This window comes from Oncorhynchus clarkii, chromosome 10 (genome assembly GCF_045791955.1).
Source record: "Oncorhynchus clarkii lewisi isolate Uvic-CL-2024 chromosome 10, UVic_Ocla_1.0, whole genome shotgun sequence".
In the NCBI taxonomy this organism is placed as follows: Eukaryota; Metazoa; Chordata; class Actinopteri; order Salmoniformes; family Salmonidae; genus Oncorhynchus; species Oncorhynchus clarkii.
Window position 1 is genome coordinate 46,304,390 of NC_092156.1, and position 23,232 is coordinate 46,327,621.

The 23,232-nt window shown below is 42.8% G+C and overlaps 1 protein-coding gene across 1 annotated transcript in view; it reads left to right on the forward strand.

The window, feature by feature from the left end:
* The window catches only part of LOC139418649 (GDNF family receptor alpha-4-like), a 50,212-nt gene extending 28,738 nt beyond the window's left edge, over positions 1 to 21,474 (forward strand). Inside the window, exons 2-8 of the mRNA XM_071168267.1 lie at positions 6,409 to 6,672; positions 6,764 to 6,856; positions 7,440 to 7,791; positions 14,894 to 15,003; positions 15,290 to 15,424; positions 15,863 to 16,008; positions 17,231 to 21,474. Coding sequence (XP_071024368.1) covers positions 6,409 to 6,672; positions 6,764 to 6,856; positions 7,440 to 7,791; positions 14,894 to 15,003; positions 15,290 to 15,424; positions 15,863 to 16,008; positions 17,231 to 17,431 — 1,301 coding nt within the window. The 3' untranslated portion in view covers positions 17,432 to 21,474. The remainder of the gene's footprint in view (positions 1 to 6,408; positions 6,673 to 6,763; positions 6,857 to 7,439; positions 7,792 to 14,893; positions 15,004 to 15,289; positions 15,425 to 15,862; positions 16,009 to 17,230) is intronic.
* The last annotated feature ends 1,758 nt before the right edge of the window (positions 21,475 to 23,232 follow it).

Here is a 23,232-nt window from a genome sequence, read left to right on the forward strand (position 1 = left end):
AAAATGACGTCATTAGTTTTCGTACTACCCCGTCTCATCTCCGCTCCAGTACAATGGCTGTATAGTTCAAGACTTAGATAATTTATGACCCGAGCAAAGGTCTGCCTGTGTAGATAAGCATTCTAGCTAGTCTGGCAATAAATTCATTAATTTCTACCAAGGAACAGACAGTCATTGTTCTACTTCTTGATTATAATTACACACATTATATTCAGTACTAGGATAAAAAGAAAATTGATACATATACAGTAACATAATAGTATTCTGATTAGTCAGTCCTGATTGAAATGTATACATAGTCATTATTGATAAAAAAAATCCCTTAACATAAGTATATACTGTACTCAATACCATCTACTGCATCTTGCCTATGCCGTTCTGTACCATCACTCATTCATATCTTTATGTACATATTCTTTATCCCTTTACACTTGTGTGTATAAGGTAGTAGTTTTGGAATTGTTAGGTTACTCGTTGGCTATTACTGGATTGTCAGAACTAGAAGCACAAGCATTTCGCTACACTCGCATTAACATCTGCAATCATGAAGTGGAACGACATTTATTGGATATTTCAAACTTTTTTAACAAATCAAAAACTGAAAAATTGGGCGTGCAAAATTATTCAGCCCCCTTAAGTTAATACTTTGTGGCGCCACCTTTTGCTGCGATTACAGCTGTAATAAGTCGCTTGGGGTATGTCTCTATCAGTTTTGCACATCGAGAGACTGAATTTTTTTCCCATTCCTCCTTGCAAAACAGCTCGAGCTCAGTGAGGTTGGATGGAGAGCATTTGTGAACAGCAGTTTTCAGTTCTTTCCACAGATTCTCGATTGGATTCAGGTCTGGACTTTGACTTGGCCATTCTAACACCTGGATATGTTTATTTTTGAACCATTCCATTGTAGATTTTGCTTTATGTTTTGGATCATTGTCTTGTTGGAAGACAAATCTCCGTCCCAGTCTCAGGTCTTTTGCAGACTCCATCAGGTTTCCTTCCAGAATGGTCCTGTATTTGGCTCCATCCATCTTCCCATCAATTTTAACCATCTTCCCTGTCCCTGCTGAAGAAAAGCAGGCCCAAACCATGATGCTGCCACCACCATGTTTGACAGTGGGGATGGTGTGTTCAGCTGTGTTGCTTTTACGCCAAACATAACGTTTTGCATTGTTGCCAAAAAGTTCAATTTTGGTTTCATCTGACCAGAGCACCTTCTTCCACATGTTTGGTGTGTCTCCCAGGTGGCTTGTGGCAAACTTTAAACAACACTTTTTATGGATATCATTAAGAAATGGCTTTCTTCTTGCCACTCTTCCATAAAGGCCAGATTTGTGCAATATACCACTGATTGTTGTCCTATGGACAGAGTCTCCCACTTCAGCTGTAGATCTCTGCAGTTCATCCAGAGTGATCATGGGCCTCTTGGCTGCATCTCTGATCAGTCTTCTCCTTGTATGAGCCGAAAGTTTAGAGGGACGGCCAGGTCTTGGTAGATTTGCAGTGGTCTGATACTCCTTCCATTTCAATATTATCGCTTGCACAGTGCTCCTTGGGATGTTTAAAGCGTGGCAAATCTTTTTGTATCCAAATCCGGCCTTAAACTTCTTCACAACAGTATCTCGGACCTGCCTGGTGTGTTCCTTGTTCTTCATGATGCTCTCTGCGCTTTTAACGGACCTCTGAGACTATCACAGTGCAGGTGCATTTATACGGAAACTTGATTACACACAGGTGGATTGTATTTATCATCATTAGTCATTTAGGTCAACATTGGATCATTCAGAGATCCTCACTGAACTTCTGGAGAGAGTTTGCTGCACTGAAAGTAAAGGGGCTGAATAATTTTGCACGCACAATTTTTCAGTTTTTGATTTGTTAAAAAAGTTTGAAATATCCAATAAATGTCGTTCCACTTCATGATTGTGTCCCACTTGTTGTTGATTCTTCACAAAAAAATACAGTTTTATATCTTTATGTTTGAAGCCTGAAATGTGGCAAAAGGTCGCAAAGTTCAAGGGGGCCGAATACTTTCGCAAGGCACTGTAATTCATATGATGGATTCACATCTCAATTTCAGCAAAAAAAATCTAAGTTAAAGAATAGGACTAAATCAAATCCAACTTGATTATGTGTCCATCTGTGCCAAACAGAAGATCTCAAAATGTTGTATTTGGATGCGTTGACAACCAAACACAATTCAATATCACTAAATATCATTACATTTGAAATCAACCAGAGCTTGAAACCCTAAGCCTATTGTATTGTCTATTTTTAGTTGAATTCTGGGTAGAATTTAAAAAAAAAAAAGTTTGCAAATGCTACGTAGACCTAATTAACATAAGTGATGATATACACCAATGGTTTGTGCACTCAGTAGACAGTATGAGGGATAAAGTATGGTCACATTTCATTTACTCTGTTGAACCTACCCTTTGGAAGGACTTCGGTAGCAACAGGGAATCTATTTTGGTTTTTTGAACTATCATTCTCACAATAGCACATTGGTGATAGTCAGTGTCAAATATCATAGCTCAGCTGGGCTTGGTTAAAACCCTGGATGGGAGACCAAAGGGAAGCTGTAAATAGATACATTCTCCAGTAGGAGGCTCAGCCCAGTGGAAACAAGGTTGAAGATCAAACTTTATTTTTACAGGTACAAATTCCACATCTTTAATACAAGGTTTGTCAATGTTGAAATTTGGTTACCATGATGACATAATCCTGTGGTTGAATTGCCACCCTCAAATTCGCCATGATATCTCTGGCAGATCTAATGCATTCGTGAAGATTATAGCGTATCTTTCGCGTGATGATGGGCAACACAACATACAACCAGCCCTGATCCATAGTAATTATTTTTAATGACAAGCATAATCCTTATACTGAGGGCTGTCATATCTTCTCTAGGGTCCCCAAATCAATGAAGCAAGGTGCCAATTTTGTGTTCTGTTGTGTTCTGTTTTCTTTCTTTCTATGTCCTGTTGAGTGGTTGGGGGGTATTCTTGATGTACTGTTTGATGTAATTATCTGTCTGTTTGTAAAACAGAAAATTAATAAATAAAATATATAATTCTCTTTAAAAAAAAAGTGTCACCCTCAAAACAACTGACATTGATAACTTTTTTTTCAAATCCAATGTATTTTCCATGTAGATTCCACGTCTTTGACAAATTACGTTGAAACAACTTTGATGCAATCCGTTTGTGCCCAGTGGGTTGGCCACAAATAGATCTTCCAGCAAGACAATAACCTCAAGCACACATCAAAATCCACAAAGAAATGGTTCATTGACCACAAAATCCAAATTGTTCAATGGGGTTGAAAACCTATGGTTTGAATCAAAAAGGGCAGTCCAAAGGATATCAAGGATCTGGAAATATTCTGTATGGAGGAACGGTCTTAGATCCCTCCCAAAGTGTTTCTCCAATCTCATAAAACACTTTAGAAAAAGGCTTAGTGCCATTATCCTCGCAAGCTTAGGTATTGAAAACAGGGGTGCCAATAATTTTAACCCCTCTTTTTAAGAAAAAATAACTATTACTTGGTAAAACTAAAATGGTCAATTGTATTAGTATAAAAATATATATATATATTTTTAAATTGAGCATACAATATTGCTCAGTATTTTTATTATTTATTTTATACTGTCTTTTTTGCTGATCTTTATCGATGGTGCCAACAATTGTGAACTTGACTTTATATGCCTCATCACCCTGTAGCTTGGTGGGAACTCCAGAGTTGATGTGCTTGCCTTGCTGGCCTCGTCTGCTAGGGTCCCCTGCCTATGGTGACGGAGCGTGTCCATCTGTTTTTGATTTGTTTCCTGCCAGAGTGAGATGTGGAACTCATGGGGCGTCTGTGATTGTAACCATGCGTCACTGGAGTTTGATTTCAGCTGTGCTGTGCGCTCCTAGTCAGCATGGGCTTAATTGAAGTGCGTAACCATAATCAGTATTCCCCTCTGTGTGTGTGTGCGCGTTTGTGTTTGTATATATAGGAGCATGGTTTATAGTCGTACTGTATTATACAGTAGATTTATTTGTGTGCAGGTATGTGTGGGTGTGAGCAAGAGAGAGAGTCTGCACAACAAACATGTTGAATGAGGATATAACTGCAAATCCGGATTCCATTTGTAGTCTGATCCTTAAAACCCTCAGGGAAAAAGCTGCATTTGCCACTTGCCAGTAACTATTTCAATGCTACCACAAATGAACTGAATTTGAAGTCCCCCTGAGAACAGAAAAAGGACAGTTGTGAATTAAACAACATTGCTAGCCACTGCTTTACTCAACCTCTTCGGTCTGTGCTTCTGCCTGGCCTTTATCCTTGACAACTACCAGTTCTTCATAGAACATACTCTGAAGTTAAGTGCTTTGTAGATTGTCTGTCTGTCCACCTCTGATGTTAGGGTCTTGCTTTTCAACAAATAAGCACTGATGCTCATTGTCAAACAAGTGGGTCCTTCCACCAATTCGGTGACTTTTGCAAAGTGTAACCTGGTAAAAAAAAATATATATATATATATCTATATATACATACAGTCAAAAGTTCAAAGTCTGCTGCCACAGTTTTGTATGATGACAATTTGCATGTACTCCAGAATGTTATGAAGAGTGATCAGATGAATTGCAATTAGTTGCAAAGTCCCTCTTTGCCATGCAAATTAACTGAATCCCCCAAAAACATGTCCACTGCATTTCAGGCCTGCCACAAAAGGACCAGCTGACATCATGTCAGTGATTCTCACAGGTGTGAGTATTGACGAGGACAAGGCTGGAGATCACTCTGTCATGCTGATGGAGTTCGAATAACAGACTAGAAGCTTCAAAAGGAGGGTGGTGCTTGGAATCATTGTTCTTCCTCTGTCAAATATGGTTACCTGCAAGGAAACACGTGCCGTCATCATTGCTTTGCACAAAAAGGGCTTCACAGGCAAGGATATTGCTGCCAGTAAGATGGCACCTAAATCAACCATTTATCGGTTCAACAAGAACTTCAAGGAGAGCGGTTCAATTGTTGTGAAGAAGGCTTCAGGGCGCCCAAGAACGTCCAGCAAGCGCCAGGACCATCTCCTAAAGTTGATTCAGCTGTGGGATCGGGGCACCACCAGTACAGAGTTTGCTCATGGCAGCAGGCAGATGTGAGTGCATCTGCATGCACAGTGAGGCAAAGACTTTGAGGATGGCCTGGTGTCAAGAAGGGCAGCAAAGAAGCCACTTCTCTCCAGGAAAAACATCAGGGACAGACTGATATTCTGCAAAAGGTACAGGGATTGGACTGCTGAGGACTGGGGTAAAGTAATTCTCTGATGAATCCCCTTTCCGATAGTTTGGGGCATACGTAAAAAAGCTTGTCCGGAGAAGACAAGGTGAGCGCTACCATCAGTCCTGTGTCATGCCAACAGTAAAGCATCCTGAGGCCATTCATGTGTGGGGTTGTTTCTCAGCCAAGGGAGTGGGCTCACTCACAATTTTGCCTAAGAACACAGCCATGAATAAAGAATGGTACCAACACATCCTCCGAGAGCAACTTCTCCCAACCATCCAGGAACAGTTTGGTGACGAACAATGTTGAGGTGATAACTAAGTGGCTCTGGGAACAAAACATTGATATTTTGGGGCATGGCCAGGAAACTCCCCAGACCTTAAACCCATTGAGAACTTGTGGTCAATCCTCAAGAGGCGGGTGGACAAACAAAACCCCACAAATTCTGACAAACTCCAAGCATTTATTATGCAAGAATGTTAATTGACAGCATGCCAGGGCGGATTGCAGAGGTCTTGAAAAAGAAGGGTCAACACTGCAAATATTGACTCTTTGCATCAACTTCATGTAATTGTGAATAAAAGCCTTTGACACTTCTGAAATAATTGTAATTATACTTCTGTATTCCATAGTAACATCAGACAAAATATTTAAAGACACTGAGGCAGCAGACTTTGTGAAAATGTATATTTGTGTCATTCTCAAAACTTTTGGCCACGACTGTATAATATATATATATATATATGTGAATGAATGAATGACTTGATCAAGGAAACAAAAATAACTACAGCTTTACAATGATAGTGAAAACTTGGAGAAAGTTTGGAGTTAAGTGGGTTAAAATCTTCCATAGTGTACGGAGGGACACTTTAGCAAGTCTTCATTCATATAAAAAATGATAGAATCATTGAATTCTCCACGTGGTCTGTATTAAAGGGAACTTCATCTAATATAACCGGTATTTAACATTCAATATTGGTGCACAATTTCTACTTAAAATATCAAAGTTACGCAAAAGGCACTCTTTTCGTGGAACGACACGGGTGCTAACCGACCGAACAATTTTCATCTGTAAAAATAAGCTGTTCAAGGAACACAGGTGACCAATAGACAATCATGTTCCCCATCTTCCACCTCTTCCAGGTAGTGTGCTGGCTGGCTCCATAGACTGTCTGGAGGCGGAGCGGGGCTGTGTGCAGGATGAGGGCTGTATGGGGGTGTACAGGGTGCTAGAGTACTGTGCTGCTGAGGAGGCTGTGTCGCCCCTGGGCCCAGACGCCCGACGTGAGTGCCTGGAGGCCCAGAGCGCCCTGCAGCACTACCACCCCCTCCAGGCCTGCAAGTGTCAGCGCGGCTCCCGCCGGGAGGAGCTCTGCCTCAGGGTCTACTGGACCGTCAGATTCGCTGGTGGGTTTGACTGTGTTTTGTATTTTATCTGTTCGATTGTATTGGTGCGTGTGAGGTTGTTTCTGTCCTTACGGCCTCTGTGTTTTCACAGTGTACGATGAGAACGAGGTGTCTCCGTATGAGGATCTGGAGTTGGAGTTTGTGAGGCACATAGAGATGTCACGCATGGCCTCCATCATGGCAGGTAAATGCTGCTCACTGCTCCGTCGATACACAGCTCTCTCTTATTGAAACATCTCTGAATAATTGGAATAACTGATCAATTTACGAACGCTCAACACCCATGGGATATGGCCGGTGTCAGTAAACGTCGGCAAAAGAGTGAATTTAAATTGTTGCCAGTAGCAGTTACCACTGCTCGGCTAGGGCGAGTAAAATGGTCAGAGTGAGGTGTTCTCTCATTTGTGTCTGGAAGCAGCTAGCAAGCTCGCCAACGTTAGCCAGTTAGCTTGGGTGCTTGACTGTCAATGTGTGGTCAGAACGCTTGGATCAACCCTACTCCTTGGCCCGATCGTCCAGTGTGGGCTCTGAACGCGAACGGACAATCTGACAACGCTCTGAATTTACGTACGCCCAGGGCGCACTCTGAGCACACTCTGGCACCCCAGAGTGAATTTACGAACGCACCCCATGTCAGTCTGGGACGTTTTTGCGTTCCAGAATCATATATTTTACGGTTTTGTCTTCCTTTCTGTTATTCATTGCCCCTTTTCCCAAAACACAACCACCTTCCTCCATTCTTCTGTGTTTTCTCCCTCTCCTCCCAGCTTCCTCTCTGCCTCTGGATGGGCAGAACCAGTGTTTGAAGGCAGCCCAGGACTGTGGTCTGTATGAGAAGTGTGGTTCTCTGAGGTCGGAGTATGTTGTGTCCTGCACCAAGCGGCCACCGGGCTCCGACGGCAGCTGTAACAGACAGAAGTGCCACAGAGCGCTGCGACGCTTCCTGGAGCGGGTACCAGAGGAGTACAGCTTTGCCCTGCTCTTCTGCCCCTGCTCCGATGCCCTCTGTGGGGAGCGCCGGCGGAAGACCATCGTACCCTCGTGTTCCTATGAGGAGAGAGACGGCAAGCCCAACTGCCTCAGCCTGCAGGGCTACTGTGCCAGGGACAAGCTGTGTAGGTGAGCTGAGCTGGCTGGGGAAACACGGTTACTGGGAGGTGTGACATCAGACTAAACTTTTCCACTCAACTCTAAGTACTGTATTGAGGCATATTAACAGTTATAATCACAATACAAAGATTCATAACTAGCGTAGTATTTTCAGAGGGCTTAACTGATTTCATTATAGCGCATGAGTGTGAAGGGAGGTTTTGTAGCGAATGTGAGGGTAGACAAAGGTGGAGAGGACTGGATCTACATACAGTAAGTATTTCATGAACTACCACCCACCTGAATCTTCAACTTCAGATCCTTATATACAGTACAATAGTTACAGTACAACAAGTTCAGAGGTTTGAGTTCCCTATAGAGAAAAGGTTGTTCAATAATCTTTTTTTATTTTTCTCCCCAATTTCATGGTATCCAATTGGTAGTTACAGTCTTGTCTCACTGCTGCAACTCCAGTACGGACTCGAGAGCTGTGCGTCCTCCAAAACACAACCCAACCAAGCCGCACTGCTTCTTGACACAATGCCCACTTAACCCGGAAGCCAGCCGCACCATTGTGCCAGAGGAAACACCAAGCACCTGGCGACCGTGTCAGCGTGCACTGCACCCAGCCCGCCACATGAGTCTCTAATGTGCGATGGGACAAGGACATCCCTGACGGTCAAACCCTCCCCTAACCCAGACGACGCTGGGCCAATTGTGTGCCGCCCCATGGGTCTCCCGGTCGCGGCCGGCTGCGACAGAGCCTGGACTCAAACCCACTGCGTTGCAGTGCCTTAGACCACTGCGCCACTCGGGAGGCCCTGTTGTTCAATAATCATCATAATTAGCTAGGTTTCCATCCAATTTGCGACAGATTTTCATGCGAACATTCTAAAATCTGCATAAATGGCTATGCGTGATGACATAGTTAACATAAAAATAACTCTGTTAAAATACCATGTAACGAATGAAAAATACAAGTTAAATGGGTCTCCGTCGCACTTGCATCTCTACTGATGGTTTTGTCACAAAAACTATTGCATTATATAGAAAATGTCCCCACTCTGGTCTTGGTACATGTGCTCTAGCCAACAGCTCACAGATAGAGTGGGGGGTAGAGTACCTACATTATGAGATTATTATGGATAAGAGCGATATTATTTGTATTTGTCAAATGACAGCCAAGCATCGAGCATTATCTTACCAGAATAAGATCCTCAAGAAGATCCTACTGTAACGGTTTTCCTCTTCTTCTGACGAGGAGGAGTAGGAGAGATCGGACCAACGTGCAGCGTGGTAAGTGTCCATTTTAGTTTATTAAACTGAACACTAAAGAATACAAAATAACAAAGCGAATGATACAAACGAAAACCGAAACAGTCCTGAACTGTGAAACAAACATTACAGCAGGAAACAATCACCCACAACTCAAAAGTGAAACCAGGCTACCTAAGTATGGTTCTCAATCAGGGACAACGATAGACAGCTGCCTCTGATTGAGAACCATACCAGGCCAATCACAGAAATCCCAAAACATAGAAAAAGGAACATAGACAACCCACCCAACTCACACCCTGACCAGAATGTGACACCTACCATATCCAACAAACAAATTGTTAATGTTTCCATCAGCCCGGTCATGACTTTTTTTTCGTGCGCCAGGTAATTTATTCACATAAATGACTGGATGGAAACATGGTTACTCATAACATTGATGACATTCATAATAATAAAGACTAATGATATGTCGATATGTCTCTGGGTCTGGCTCTGTCCCAGGCTGCAGTGTTTTTATTCCACCGGCTGCTCAGAGGTGTTTTGTATGGATGAGTATGCTTGGGGAGCAGGTTTAGAGGTGTTAGTCTGTGAATTATGAATGCACCACTGGGTTTGACTAGCAGAGTCTATTTCCCAGTGTTCTTATAAAGTCAATATTCATGCCACAGGTAACATCCAAAGCTAATATTCGATATGTTTATAACAGTGTTAATTTTGTCAACAGAAATAGTGATTAAAATAAATAAACACACACATTTTTCAGTTGCAATTGAGGAGACTATAACTGACTAAATAGACTAAAAAAACTATAACTAAAAAAAAGAAATCATTTCAGTTGACTAAAACGAGACAAGATGAAATGATCTCTGACTAAAATCTGACTACTAAGTGGACTGGACAAGAGTTTTTGGTAAGCACAATTAATATTAGCAGCACAGATGCGCAGGGCAGTTGTGTTCAGCAGTGGGAAGGACACACCACACCCGCCACACACAGCCTACACCGGCTTCGTGAGCTGTAGGGGAGCAACATTTAAAGCTGTAGGGGATAATTGCGTTGTTTGCTCTATAAACTCTTCGTTCATATGCCACCGTGATATACAATAAGGCCGTGACAACAAAAAGACAACAGTCACACTGTGGCGGAATAAATTCAACTACACGTACGTTTGTTTCATCACAAAACCAGAGGGCAACATCTGTCCGGTGAAGTCCACAAAGCAAATATTGCAAACCAACAGTTATATCACCTGCAGCATGGTCAAGCAAGTTCATGTTTTTGACAGTTTACTAAATGCATAACGACTGATTTAGAACCATGGAGTTGCAGGCAATGCAGCACAAAGACGACAGGAGCGCTGCCTCCGCTATTCCAGCCCCATTTCAACTTAAACATTTAAACGTTGTCAAATCAACAAGGCTGTATACTGAGACAGACTAAAGAAGGATTTTTAAGCCTTGAGAAAATTGAGACATGGATTGTGTACGTGAATGGGCGGGGCAAAATGTTTCAGTGCCTTTGAACAGGTTATGGTAGTAGGTGCCAGGTGTACCGGTTAGGTTTAGGGTTAGGGAACAAAGGTTTTTGAATGGGACTGAATTGTGTGTCCCCACAAGGTTAGCTGTACAAGGCTGTGTGTGTGTGTGTGTGTGTGCAAGTAAAAAAAATGTTTTTTGACTCACCATACTTGTTGACTAGTTGAACACCAATGCCATCCTCCTCTCATTCATGTTGGCAAAACAGTGAATGTTTTAGAGAGTAGTACTCAGTAATGTGTTGTATTGGATTTGCTCCAAACATCACACTTTGTATTCAGGACAAAAATATAATTTCTTTGCCACATTTTTTTTAAAATTTTACTGTAGTGTCTAGTTGCAAACAGGATGCATGTTTTGTAATATTTGTATTCTGTAGAGGCATCCTTTTTTTCACTCTGTAATTTAGGTTAGTATTGTGGAGTAACTACAATGTTGTTGATCCATCATCAGTTTTCTCCTATCACAGCCATTAAGCTCTGTAACTGTTTTTAAATCACCATTGGCTTCATGGTTTTCTTCCTCTCCTAGATGAGGCAGTCATTCAGACCCATAGGGCGGCGAACAATTGGCCCATCGTCGTCCGGGTTAGGGGAGGGTTTGGCCGTCAGGGCTGTCCTTGTCCCATCACGCACTAGAGACTCCTGTGGCGGGCCGGGTGCAGTGCACGCTGACACGGTCGCCAGTTGCACGGTTTTTCCTCTGACACATTGGTGCGGCTGGCTTCCGGGTTAAGTGGGCATTGTGTCAAGAAGCAGTGCGGCTAGGTTGGATTGTGTTTCGGAGGATGCACGGCTCTCGACCTTCGCCTCTCCCGAGTCCGCACTGGAGTTGAAGCGATGAGACAAGACTGTAACTACCAATTGGATACCACGAAATTGGGGAGAAAAAACCCAGAAAAAAATAACTATTATTGCACACAAATCAAATCTGACAAATTTATGGGATTTCCTCTGACACTGCCTATTATATAGGTCCTGGGTGGCAGGAAACTTGGCCGTGGTGATGTACTAGGCCGTACTCACTAGAGGTCGACCGATTAATCGGAATGGCCGATTAATTGGGGCCGATTTCAGGTTTTCGTAACAATCGGAAATCGGTATTTTTGGACACCGATTTTGCCATTTTTTTTTTTACACCTTTATTTAACTAGGCAAGTCAGGTAAGAACACATTCTTATTTTCAATGACGGCCTAGGAACAGTGGGTTAGCTGAATAACAGATTTTTACTTTGTCAGCTCAGAGATTCAATCTTGCAACCTTACGGTTAACTAGTCCAACGCTCTAACCACCTGCCTCACGAGGAGCCTGCCTGTTACGCGATTGCAGTAAGAAGCCAAGGTAAGTTGCTAGCTAGCATTAAACTTATCTTATAAAAAACAATCAATCAATCATAATCACTAGTTAACTACACATGGTTGATGATATTACTAGTTCATCTAGCGTGTCCTGTGTTGCATATAATCAATGCGGTACGCATTTGCGAAAAGGATTGTCGTTGCTCCAACGTGTACCTAACCATAAACACCAATGCCTTTCTTAAAATCAATACACAGAAGTATGTATTTTTAAACCTGCATATTTAGGTACAAGAAATCCAGGTTAGCAGGCAATATTAACCAGGTGAAATTGTGTCACTTGTCTTGCGTTCATTGCACACAGAGTCAGGGTATATGCAACAGTTTGGGCTGCCTGGCTCATTGCGAACTAATTTTCCAGAATTTTACGTAATTATGACATAACATTGAAGGTTGTGCAATGTAACAGGAATATTTAGACTCAGGGTTGCCATACAGCAGATAAAATACAGAACTGTTCCGTATTTCACTGAAAAGTTTTAAAACTGAAAGTTTTATTTTCGAAATGATAGTTTCCGGATTCTACCATATTAATGACCTAAGGCTCGTATTTCTGTGTGTTATTATGTTATAATTAATTCTACGATTTGATAGAGTAGTCTGACTGAGCGATGGTAGGCACCAGCAGGCTCGTAAGCATTCATTCAAACAGCACTTTCGTGCGTTTTGGCAGCAGCTCTACGCAATGCTTAAAGCATTGCGCTGTTTATGACTTGAAGCCTATCAACTCCCGAGACTAGGCTGGTGTAACCGATGTGAAATGGCTAGCTAGTTAGCGGGGTGAGCGCTAATAGTGTTTCAAACGTCACTTGCTCTGAGACTTGGAGTAGTTGTTCCCCTTGCTCTGCATGGGTAACGCTGCTTCGAGGGTGGCTGTTGTTGATGTGTTCCTGGGTCGAGCCCAGGTAGCGGCGAGGAGAGGGATGGAAGCTATACTGTAACACTGGCAATACTAACGTGCCTATAAGAACATCCAATAGTCAAAGGTATATGAAATAGAAATCGTATAGAGAGAAATAGTTTTATAATTCCTATAATAACTACAACCTAAATCTTCTTAACTGGGAATATTGAAGACTCGTGTTAAAAGGAACCACCAGCTTTCACCTGTTCTGAGCAAGGAACTTAAACGTTAGCTTTTTTACATGGCACATATTGCACTTTTACTTTCTTCTCCAACACTGTGTTTTTGCATTATTTAAACCAAATGTTTCATTATTTATTTGAGACTAAATAGATTTTTATTAAAAGAAAAGTTTTCATTCAGTATTGTTGTAATTGTCATTAAAAATCATTGTCATCAAAAATCGTCCCGATTAATCGGTAGCAGCTTTTTTTTTGGTCCTCTAATAATCGGTATTGGTATCGGCGTTGAAAAATCATAATAGGTCAACCTCTATAGCCTACAATAAATGGCTATTTCTGCTCTTTTCCTGCAATCCATCAAAAGCATATGGTATTATAGTTGTCTCTGACTTGTGGTCAGACTCGCTTAGGTGGAACAAACTTAAACTTTTGCCTTTTTTCAATGCTGATTTGAATGTCAGAGAAAGCAGAAAGGGGCCCAAAAAAATTCTAGAAGTAATCATCTAGTTTTTCAACGTTTTGGAACTTTCAGATAGAAATGTGCTATGTAGAACAAACATGTCTCTCTGACATGTTGAATAAGGAATAACGTTGGCCTTATTCATGGAATTTCCATATGCATCGTACGAGAATGCTTTGCAACTGAACTTGGCCCTGGTACCATTACCAGTAGCCTCAATGCAAATATTTGGTGGCACAGAAAGAATGGAAAAGGGAGAGCAAATTGTTTATTGAATAAACTCTTCTTGGTACTACACTATATCACACTGGGTGAGTAACTTTATTTTAAGTTCATGTTGACCCAGTGACTCAGACTTGAGCACTTGTATCACGACTTGAGCACTGGCTCTCTGACTTCAGCCATAGGGACTCGTGACTCGAGCACAAGGGACTTGGGACTCGATTTGGACTCGAGGTTTAGTGTCTCAACTACATCAGTGGGTGAAACAGTCATTAACTCCAGTTCAAAGTCATTAGCCCCCGTTCTACTTTTGGACATCAGTGTGGCTGTGGCGTCTGTGGAATGCCGATAACAATGGCAAGGACACAACCAAGTGATGGAGGTGCAACCCATTCCACTTTGCATCACCATCTGGTGATTGCGCTACTCTCTCTCTCTCGTTCTCTCTCTTTTTCGCTCTCTTTCTCCCTCTGCACTCCTGTGTGTCTTGTTTGTTTTGTATGTAATATCTACGTAGGCTGAATTAGGAATTTACATGGCAAAATAATTCTTATATATATTTATTCTGTTGGGAAGAGAATAGGATGTTATGCAGAAAAAAATACTGTATGTTGGTAAGACAATGATATGTATGTTGGATGTCAGTGATTTATGTTTATTGTAGGTTACTGAGGGAATACAAATGGGATGTGACTAAAACGTGACTAAAATGAAAGGACATTTAGTTTACTAAGATGGCCCACCGTTTTCATCATTTTGACAATAACTAGACCAAATCATTATTCAACAGACACAAATGTGACTAAGACTAAATTATACTTTAGTCAAAATGACTAAGACTAGACTAAATGTAAAAGAGTGCCAAAATGAACACTGGTTCATAATAATGGCGCAGCACCTCTCATCATGCTTCAAATAATGATTTTAAAATGTCTATAAAATAAACATTGCGTGTGCTAACACTAAGATTCCTAGGTGGAAGGTTATCTTTCTGTAGGCTTTCATGTGCTGTGGATTCTGCCTTTCGCTAGGTACTAAATCCCCAAAAACATAATTGCAAAGGTGCCCTCAGAAAATTACATCGCCAAGTTGCCAACCCAGTATTGGCACCTGTTTACAATTATGTTTGTCTCCCTTTGTGTGTGTTTGGGCGGGTTTGTGTGAATGTGTGTGTTGGTGTGTGTGTCTGTCAGATCTCGGCTGGCTGATTTCCAGCACAACTGCCAGCCCTCGTCCCATTCTCCCTCTGGCTGCATGAGAGAGAGTGGAGCCGTCTGCCTTAAGGCCTACGCGGGACTCATAGGTGAGCTGGAGAGAGAACAGGATCGAGGGGGTGGAAGAAATGAGATAGAGGGAAGGGATGGAAGAGGGATTAACGACACAAGGAAGGAACAATGGTAGAGAAGGAGTTCTGCGTTGATCCCAATGGCCTTATAATCAGATCATTGTTGTTAGCTCTTGCTAACCCCAGGGTATAGGTAGGCACTCATTTCATAGCCAATTGCCTTGTTTGGCTTTGGATCAAACGTTCCAAAGTTCGTATAGAAGTCAAGCCTGCTGACACGTCTCTAATCAACAACCTCCTCCAGGCACCATCATGACCCCCAACTACGTGAACAATATCAGTATGGACGTGTCCCAGTGGTGCAGCTGTGAGGGAAGTGGGAACCAGTGGCAGGACTGTCTGCGCGTCCTGCACATGTTTGACAGCAACGTCTGTCTGCGTGAGTAACACTCCCTCAACCGCCTACAATGCCATCTCCTAGAGGCTGCTCCAGCAATATCCCTGGTCCTGTGAGCCCACTTGAAATCAGCAGATCACACAAATAGATTAGCAGGCGCTCTGTAGCCCGGTAGCCCTAGAGAGCTGCCTACTTGTTCTGTATGGTATACTGTAGCCCAGCACTTAATTACAATATTGATGGACAGCAGTGTTAATTGAAACTGTTTCATTCGTATCTGATTCCCATATTGCAACTGAGGTGAATAACTGAACGATTGCCATGCCTTAAGGGTGCAATGCCCAGTTGATTAACGCATTCATGGCTGCTATGAATAATGGAATGTTCTGAGGACATTTGGCCTCATCGGCAGTCGGTATAATGGGGATGATGATAATGTGGGTGGTGATGGTAATGATGATGTCTGCTGTTGTGTCTCAGGTAATGCTATCAGTTATTTGGGTGGCTCTTCCCCTCGCCCTGTGGAGAGCACTACTCTGCCACCTCGTCGCCATGCATCTGCCACCCCCTCCCCCCGCATCTTTCAGGACAAGATCAATGTCAACGTTTTATCAGAACGCAACAGTGTGAGTATAAGTACTCTTCGTTGCCTCACCAAACCCAGACTGCTTAAATACTGTACAGTAACTTAAAAACAATGGTGGCCAAAAAGCTTGTTCCTTGGGTTTTTCTAGAGTAGGTTCTCACTAGGATGTTCTGTGAATTGCATGATGACCTACGGTGTGACGTGAGTGCCAACAGAGCTGCCTGAGTGTCAAAGTTCACACACAGAACTGACCTGATATATATACTCCCAACACATCTGACTCAACACAGGGCTCACGGTCACAGTCAACACATTACTGTGGCGTTGAACAAGACCCAGCACCTCCCTTTTTACCTTCACTTCCCTTTATTTCTCCCTATCTTTCTGTCCCATTTCCCTATCTCTCTCTCACTCACTGTGCGTGAGGATTAGCCAGAGGTGTTTGCAGGAGGGAGCATCAATCCTCTTGTGTTGATATTAATGTATTCACACCCATCTGTCTCCTCTCCCCCTTTCTCTTGTCATCCTAATCCCTCTCACTCGCTTCCTCCTCTCCTCCGCTACAATCCTTTACACCGTTCCAATCCCTCCCTCTCTTCTTTCCCCCTAACCTCTAAACCTCCCTCCCTCTGATGGCAGGTTGTAGATGTTCCTCTGTAATACACTTATTTTCTTCCACTTTCTTCCCCTCACTCTGGTGATCTTATTCTGTGACCACGACTCTCACCTTTCTTTCTAATAACAAAGATGCTGACACCTTTCGAATCGGGATTCAACACCCTACATTGAAAAGCAACTTTTAACGCTGAGTTGCTTTTTTCTCTGTCAGGAGGCTCATGATACCCTACCTATTCCACACAAATAATGGATCGTTTTAACGACCCTGTTTACTGCCAAGATGTTTCATATTTACAGCAAGCAGATACACTATGGACTGACTGTATGTGATGGTTAATTACCTGCAAATTCCATTCTCTCTATTCAGGGGTGCAACTTTCACAGGGGACGGGCGGGACATGTCCCCTCCCCCACATTCTGAAATTGCATTTTTGTCCCCCACCAGTTTTATCATTGGAATGTGATACAAAACAAGGCAATTGTGTGCATTAGGACCATGCGGACGCCTACCAAGCAGTCGGGTCGGCTGTTTGGAGTATTTATCCGACCAGATAAAAAATGTGTGTCCCCCACTTCTAAAACCAAAGGTGAGCCCCTGGCTCTGTTTGAATTCTGAATGATCACCTTCCCTCTCTCTCTCTCAGGTGGAAGACACTGAAGAGGAAGAAGAGGAGGAAAGTCAGGAATTCAACGTTATCCCTCAATATTCTGAGAAGGAGAAGTCTAGTGTGGGCTCCGGGGCCCGAGGGGGCCATAGAGGAGCGGCAGGCCAAACAGTACCCATGTTGCCTCTGCTGCTGCTGCTGCTGCCCGCTGCCATGCTGGGCTGGGGGTGTCAGGGTTAACGAGCCCCCCCCTACTACCTCCCTTACGCTCAGCTACGGTATCACATTCACTGGGTCACCTCCACCATGGCAATGAGATAGAATGGACTGATGGGGAGACTTAAGGCTGAGGGAAGAACGACCACAAGGAGGAAATTGACATTTCTTCTGTTATACATTACTTGCTGTATTTCTGTTTTCCTTTCTTACTTTCCAACGACTGGTCCTTTTCTGTATTCTCTATCTTTCCTCTCCTGCTCTGTCTACTTGCGATCTGTTTAAGTAGTCATAGCTGCCCATCTCTTTGCTCCTCTCTCACGTAAGTAGACGTAGTTGAACAACCTGGGCCGATAAATAAGTCGATGGCTGAATTAATAAGGTCTGTCTGGATGAATCGATATGGCTGTCTGTCCGGTGCCTGTCTCAAGATTGGCTATCCAGCTCCACTCTCCCTCTTCACGAGGAGCTCATCGCCCAAGGCCAGTAACAGCACCTATCTCCAAGAAAACATGACCAGTGATTGGTGGAACCATGACAGTTCATTCCTTTGATTTTTGTGCCATGCCTCACCTCGCCTTTTTTCTTTCTCCTTCGTTAACTTCCTTTCTTTCATCATCCCCTTGGATACGAGGGTTGTTGGGCAAGCCACTCTGTGCTAAACCATAGAGACCTCTGTTGCACTTCCTTCCTGTCTCTTATGTTGCTCTCCTTGTTTGCACCCTCTTCACCACCTCAGACTAGATGCCACTGACCTCTCCAGTTTGTACACCACTTATTCTCAGCCTTGTGGAGGAGATCTGAGAAACCCACCACAGGCACAATAATTATACCAAATTTGAATAATGACAACGGCAGAGGAAAACAACATAAGCAATAAAACATGAAATCAGATGGCTCAGCGGGCAGGTGCTGGGGCCGTCTGGATTTGAGCTCAGGGGAGAGAGGAACCAATTTGCTGCTGTCTGTAGTTCACAAGTGCTTTCTATCCCTAGGTGTTGTTATAGTTTTGGAGAGACGATATCACACTTAGCTATACCTTTCCTGCCTGTGTTTGAGTAGGAGGAGATAGGGAGGGCGGAGAGGGGGCACTATAGAGCCTCTGGCAGCTCTGATCATTGAGCATCACAATTGAGCCTCTAAATCTTTTGCTGATGTTGTTTTTTTTTTTTCTCGTTTTTTTCTTGCATCCCTCATTTTCTTGTGAACTTGCAAAATGAACTCCCACCTGAGGGGAAGTAGGTAAACAGGTGTGGGTGGTGGTTAAAGGGGGAAACCGCTCTACTGTGGAATTGTGTACGTGACTTGTATTCATCGACTTCTTTCCGTTCTAGAGGGAGATGTTAGACCTGACTCTTGCTCTCACCGATAATACATGATGCTAAAAAGAGAGAAATATTTACAGGGCATATATTTGTGCTGCAGCTCTTTACATCATCGGCCACCAGTGAGGGGAGTCGCTGGGACTTCATTCTGAGTATTAATTAAGCAGGCACGATGGCATCCGTACGGTCTAACACCATCTCCAATCTGGACAGTGGCGTTCATGACGACTGCTGTTCTTTTTTTAATAGGCACTGTCATATCTCACTGCCTGGCAAGGGATCCTTATGCTAGTGATCATCAAAGTGAGTGACCGCATAAGAGATGACGTGAGAGCGACGAGCCTTGATTTACACACTGAAACAGCCTAAATAAATATGAGCGTAAGCCATACGAGCGAACAGCAAGTGGGAACGAGCGTGCCAACTCTAAATGTATCACGTTGGTTTTGTTTGTACAGCTGTATTCACACATATTTCCCCCATGGCCAAAATGGTTTTAATAATATCCAATGACGTTAGTGCTGACGTTTAGTGCTGACCCATGAGGGCGCTTCTTGAGGTCTGTTCGGTTTCGATTCGATTATTTAAAAAATAATCACGGTTTTCGATTTCGGTTTCAAATCTTCTTCTTTTTTTTTTTACCCCATTAAATGCACCATGCATTATGTGGGTTGAATTCTGCAACACAGAATAAAAAGCCAAGTGAAAGTCCCATGGTGGAAGTGACTGTCCATTACTGCTCATCACTTATTAACCATCATTTATTCACATTACTTTGCTTTAATACAATATTTTGTTTTATTCAATGGTTTTATTATTTCATTCCACGTCATCATCTCATCTCTATAGAGCTGCCGCCTATGCTGTCTGACAAAATCACTATTTTAGTCATTCTTCAAAGTAAATAAGACAAACTTATGACTTCTGATTGCCAACTATCAATCACTTAAATCATGTATTTTCTGCTTTCTGCAACTGCTTCCTATCCATCTCGTACGTCCTCTCTTCTCTCCGTCTCCATTATCGAGGTCTCAGTGTGGAATATGGTCATTGTAGTTAATTGCCGCATATTTCTGCGCTAAACTATGTAGAATATTATCCTGTTGGAAACTACAACTCCCTACTACAATCCCACAGTTTGCGCTTGATATGATCTATTTCTACAGAAACTTAGCAATGTGCTCACAGAAAAAAAAATGAACTAAATGAAATTCATCACTGAGAACTAAAATATGTCTTGTGATCGATTACCGGAGTTGCAGAGTTGATATAAATAAATCCACAGAGAAAGGGAGAGGTAAGAGGGAGCGAATGAAAAAGGTGCGACAGTGGGGGATTTGGGAAAGATGGGGAGAGTGACAGGCGTAGATGCAGAGAGAGAGAGAGAGAGAAAGCAAGGGCTCTTAAAAGCTTTCAGTAGCATTGCTGTTGTAGTCAGGCCCTCTCAGATTTATTTTCATGCCTGTGGCTAAGAGGCGAGTGTCTGTTCCACTCTATTACTCCTGTGCTTTAACGTCCTGAACTGTGTGCCTCCACCTCAGTTTGGCCTCACAGACCGACAACGCTACTCTCCCGTACATGCATTCCCATCACTCTCTGCCACCGTGTGTATTTTACAATCATCTGCTACCCCTCACAGACAACATGCCTCTACATCTTCTACCCATTCCTCTTTTCTTTTTCATGTTGAAACAACAAATACTGTACCATCAACTACTTGTACAAAGCTTTATTTTATGGTATGCTTTAAACAGAAAATGTGTATATATTTTTGTGTTTTCTTTTCTCTTGTTGTAATTATCATTGAGAGTGAGCTGTGCCATATAGGGCTGGATCTGCCCCGTTGGATCTTATGTATGCCTCTTGTAAGTGTATATGTACAGGTTATGGTCAAGCATCTGTCAGTCTCTGTCTGTTTGTAACAGTGAAACACTGTTGTTCTGCGGTGTCCTGCTTGCGATGACCTTGATATACATGTTGATGGTCATTTTTAGTATGGTATATGATGATCATCATGTTCCGCATTAGAGTCACACTGCTCATTTACAAAGCCGATGCCACCAAGCCCCGTACAGTTGTGTAAAATTGGATTAGCTGTCTGAATCACACCACCCCTGAGAGTTGTTGAATGAACACTCTGTGGACATGGTGTAAGGCCACTTCTTGAAAGTGATCCTCAGTTGGCAAGCTGGTTAACACGTTCAACTTGAGGAGTTGCCGGCCTCTCTGCCAGCCCTCTAAAACAGTCTTGGGCTCTGTCCATTAGTATCAAAATGGTCGCCATTTAGAAAATGGACCCTTGTTATTTGTGGATGAGGCCAGTGAGAGACTTAGAAACTATCCAAGTAACATAGTAAGCGCATTGCACTGAACGTGCCTATGTAGACTTCAGTTGGAGAAAGGAATGAAGGACACTACAGTGGGCTGAGTTTAACATGAAACAGCCACTGGATTCGGGGCGATTATCGATCCTTATTTTGACAATGAGTTATCTAGAACTTCAGAGTTCAGCAATGCCAAAATGTCCCAGCCATCGCCGCTGCTTTAAGCCACACAGTGCCCTCCTCATCCCTACCTGTGTCACACCATCCACCTTCATGGCCATGAGTTCCGCCGTGCCCTATTCATGCCTGATGGTGTGAGTTTACAATCAGGTGTGAGCACTGTGTGGTTCTCCATCAAATGTGAGAATTTACAATGCTGTGTGAAAAAGACTACATACAATAATAAAAATGTAAAAAATGATTGTTTTCGGTGTGGAACCTTTTGCATGTCGGGATGGGGATCTGGATGATTTGACTTTTCACCAACGTGCCGACGACCCCTTTCTCTGGCGCATAGATCAACACTGTTCCGCAGTTTTATCTGAGCATATTAAAGGTTAGAAGAATAGATGGTTTTCGATGACTGTGTGATGCAGTGTTATTGCAGGTGCATAAAGTAGACTAATCAGGAAGGACAGAAGACGGGGACCCTTCTGACTTGCCAACCCCCAAAAATCTACGAGTTGACATGATAATGTTTGGAAAAGCTTTGAGGACAAATCTCAAGGACATCAGGACAGATTTATTACCCCCCCCAAAAAAACTGTCCGACTAAGTGTGGATTTTTTTTGTATGAGAGTGCTGAATTACTGTACACGAGGATTATTTGATCGAATAGAAGTTTCGTAATGTTTAGGCTGTTGCAAATGCACTGATATACAGTGCATTCGGAAAGTATTCAGACCACTTGACTTTTTCCACATTTTGTTATGTTACAGCCTTGTTCTAAAATGGATAACATATATTTTTTTTTAAAATACAAAGCAAAAAAAAGGTTATTAGAAATGTTTGAAGACAGGCATTTCCATTGTTAGAACGGTCACACGACTGTCTTGGTAATATAATAGATCATCTTTGCAATAACCTAGAAAACCTTTGCCCATTTGTGCAAAATGCAACCACATAGAAAACAAACAAGTCCATTATGGACCCAGACTGCCAGTAGGCTAGTCTACCCCGAACCACAAACCTGAGCTACAGAATGCACAGAAACTGTTTTAATTCAACTACTCAGCACTCTTATCTCCTCACGTCCATATCGCTGCCATGGTGGGGCCCAATGATTTACCCTGCGAAAGTGCTTGATAAGTACTTATCATGGTAATTTTCTAAACAGGAGAGCCTCCACACCTGGGATGTCTCCCGTCCTATTTGAGCTGATTCAGTTCCGCCCTCACCAGTCTTTGGCGCGTGCACAGTGAAATATCTTCTGATTCCCTTTTTGCTCAACTCTCCGGGGAGTCCATCTTGTCTTTTGACTGCTCTAAAGGATGAGGTAGGTGAAGCAACCAGACGACCACGGAAAGCTTTTAATCTGTTAATGGCTTTGTGTAATGGGCGACATTCTATCAGAGCTGCCTGCATCTGTGAGCAGAATTATAATAGCAAGAATTATTAGACTAAAAGCCACATGCCTATAGGTCCATATTTGGTTACACACCAAAAGTATGTGGACACCTGCTCGTCGAACATCTCATTCCAAAATCATAGGCATTTATATGGAGTTGGGCCCCCCTTTGCTGCTATAACAGCCTCCACTCTTCTGGGAAGGGTTTTCACTAGATGTTGGAACATTGCTGCGGGGACTTGCTTCCATTCAGCCACAAGAGCATTTGTGAGGTCGGCACTGATGTTGGGCGATTAGGCCTGGCTCGTAGTCGGGGTTCCAATTCCTCCCAATCCACCCCAAACTTTTGACACAAAGTTGGAAGCACAGAATCGTCTAGAATGTCATTGTATGCGTTAAGATTTCTCTTCACTTGAACTAAGGGGTGAGCTTTACACTACTCCAGCCAACGCTTGGCATTGCACATGGTGATCTTAGGCTTGTGTGCGGCTACTCGGCTATGGAAACCCATTTCATGAAGCTCCCGGCGAACAGTTCTTGTTCTGACATTTCCTCCAGGGGCAGTTTGGAACTCGGTATTGAGAACAGATGATTTTTACGCACTACACG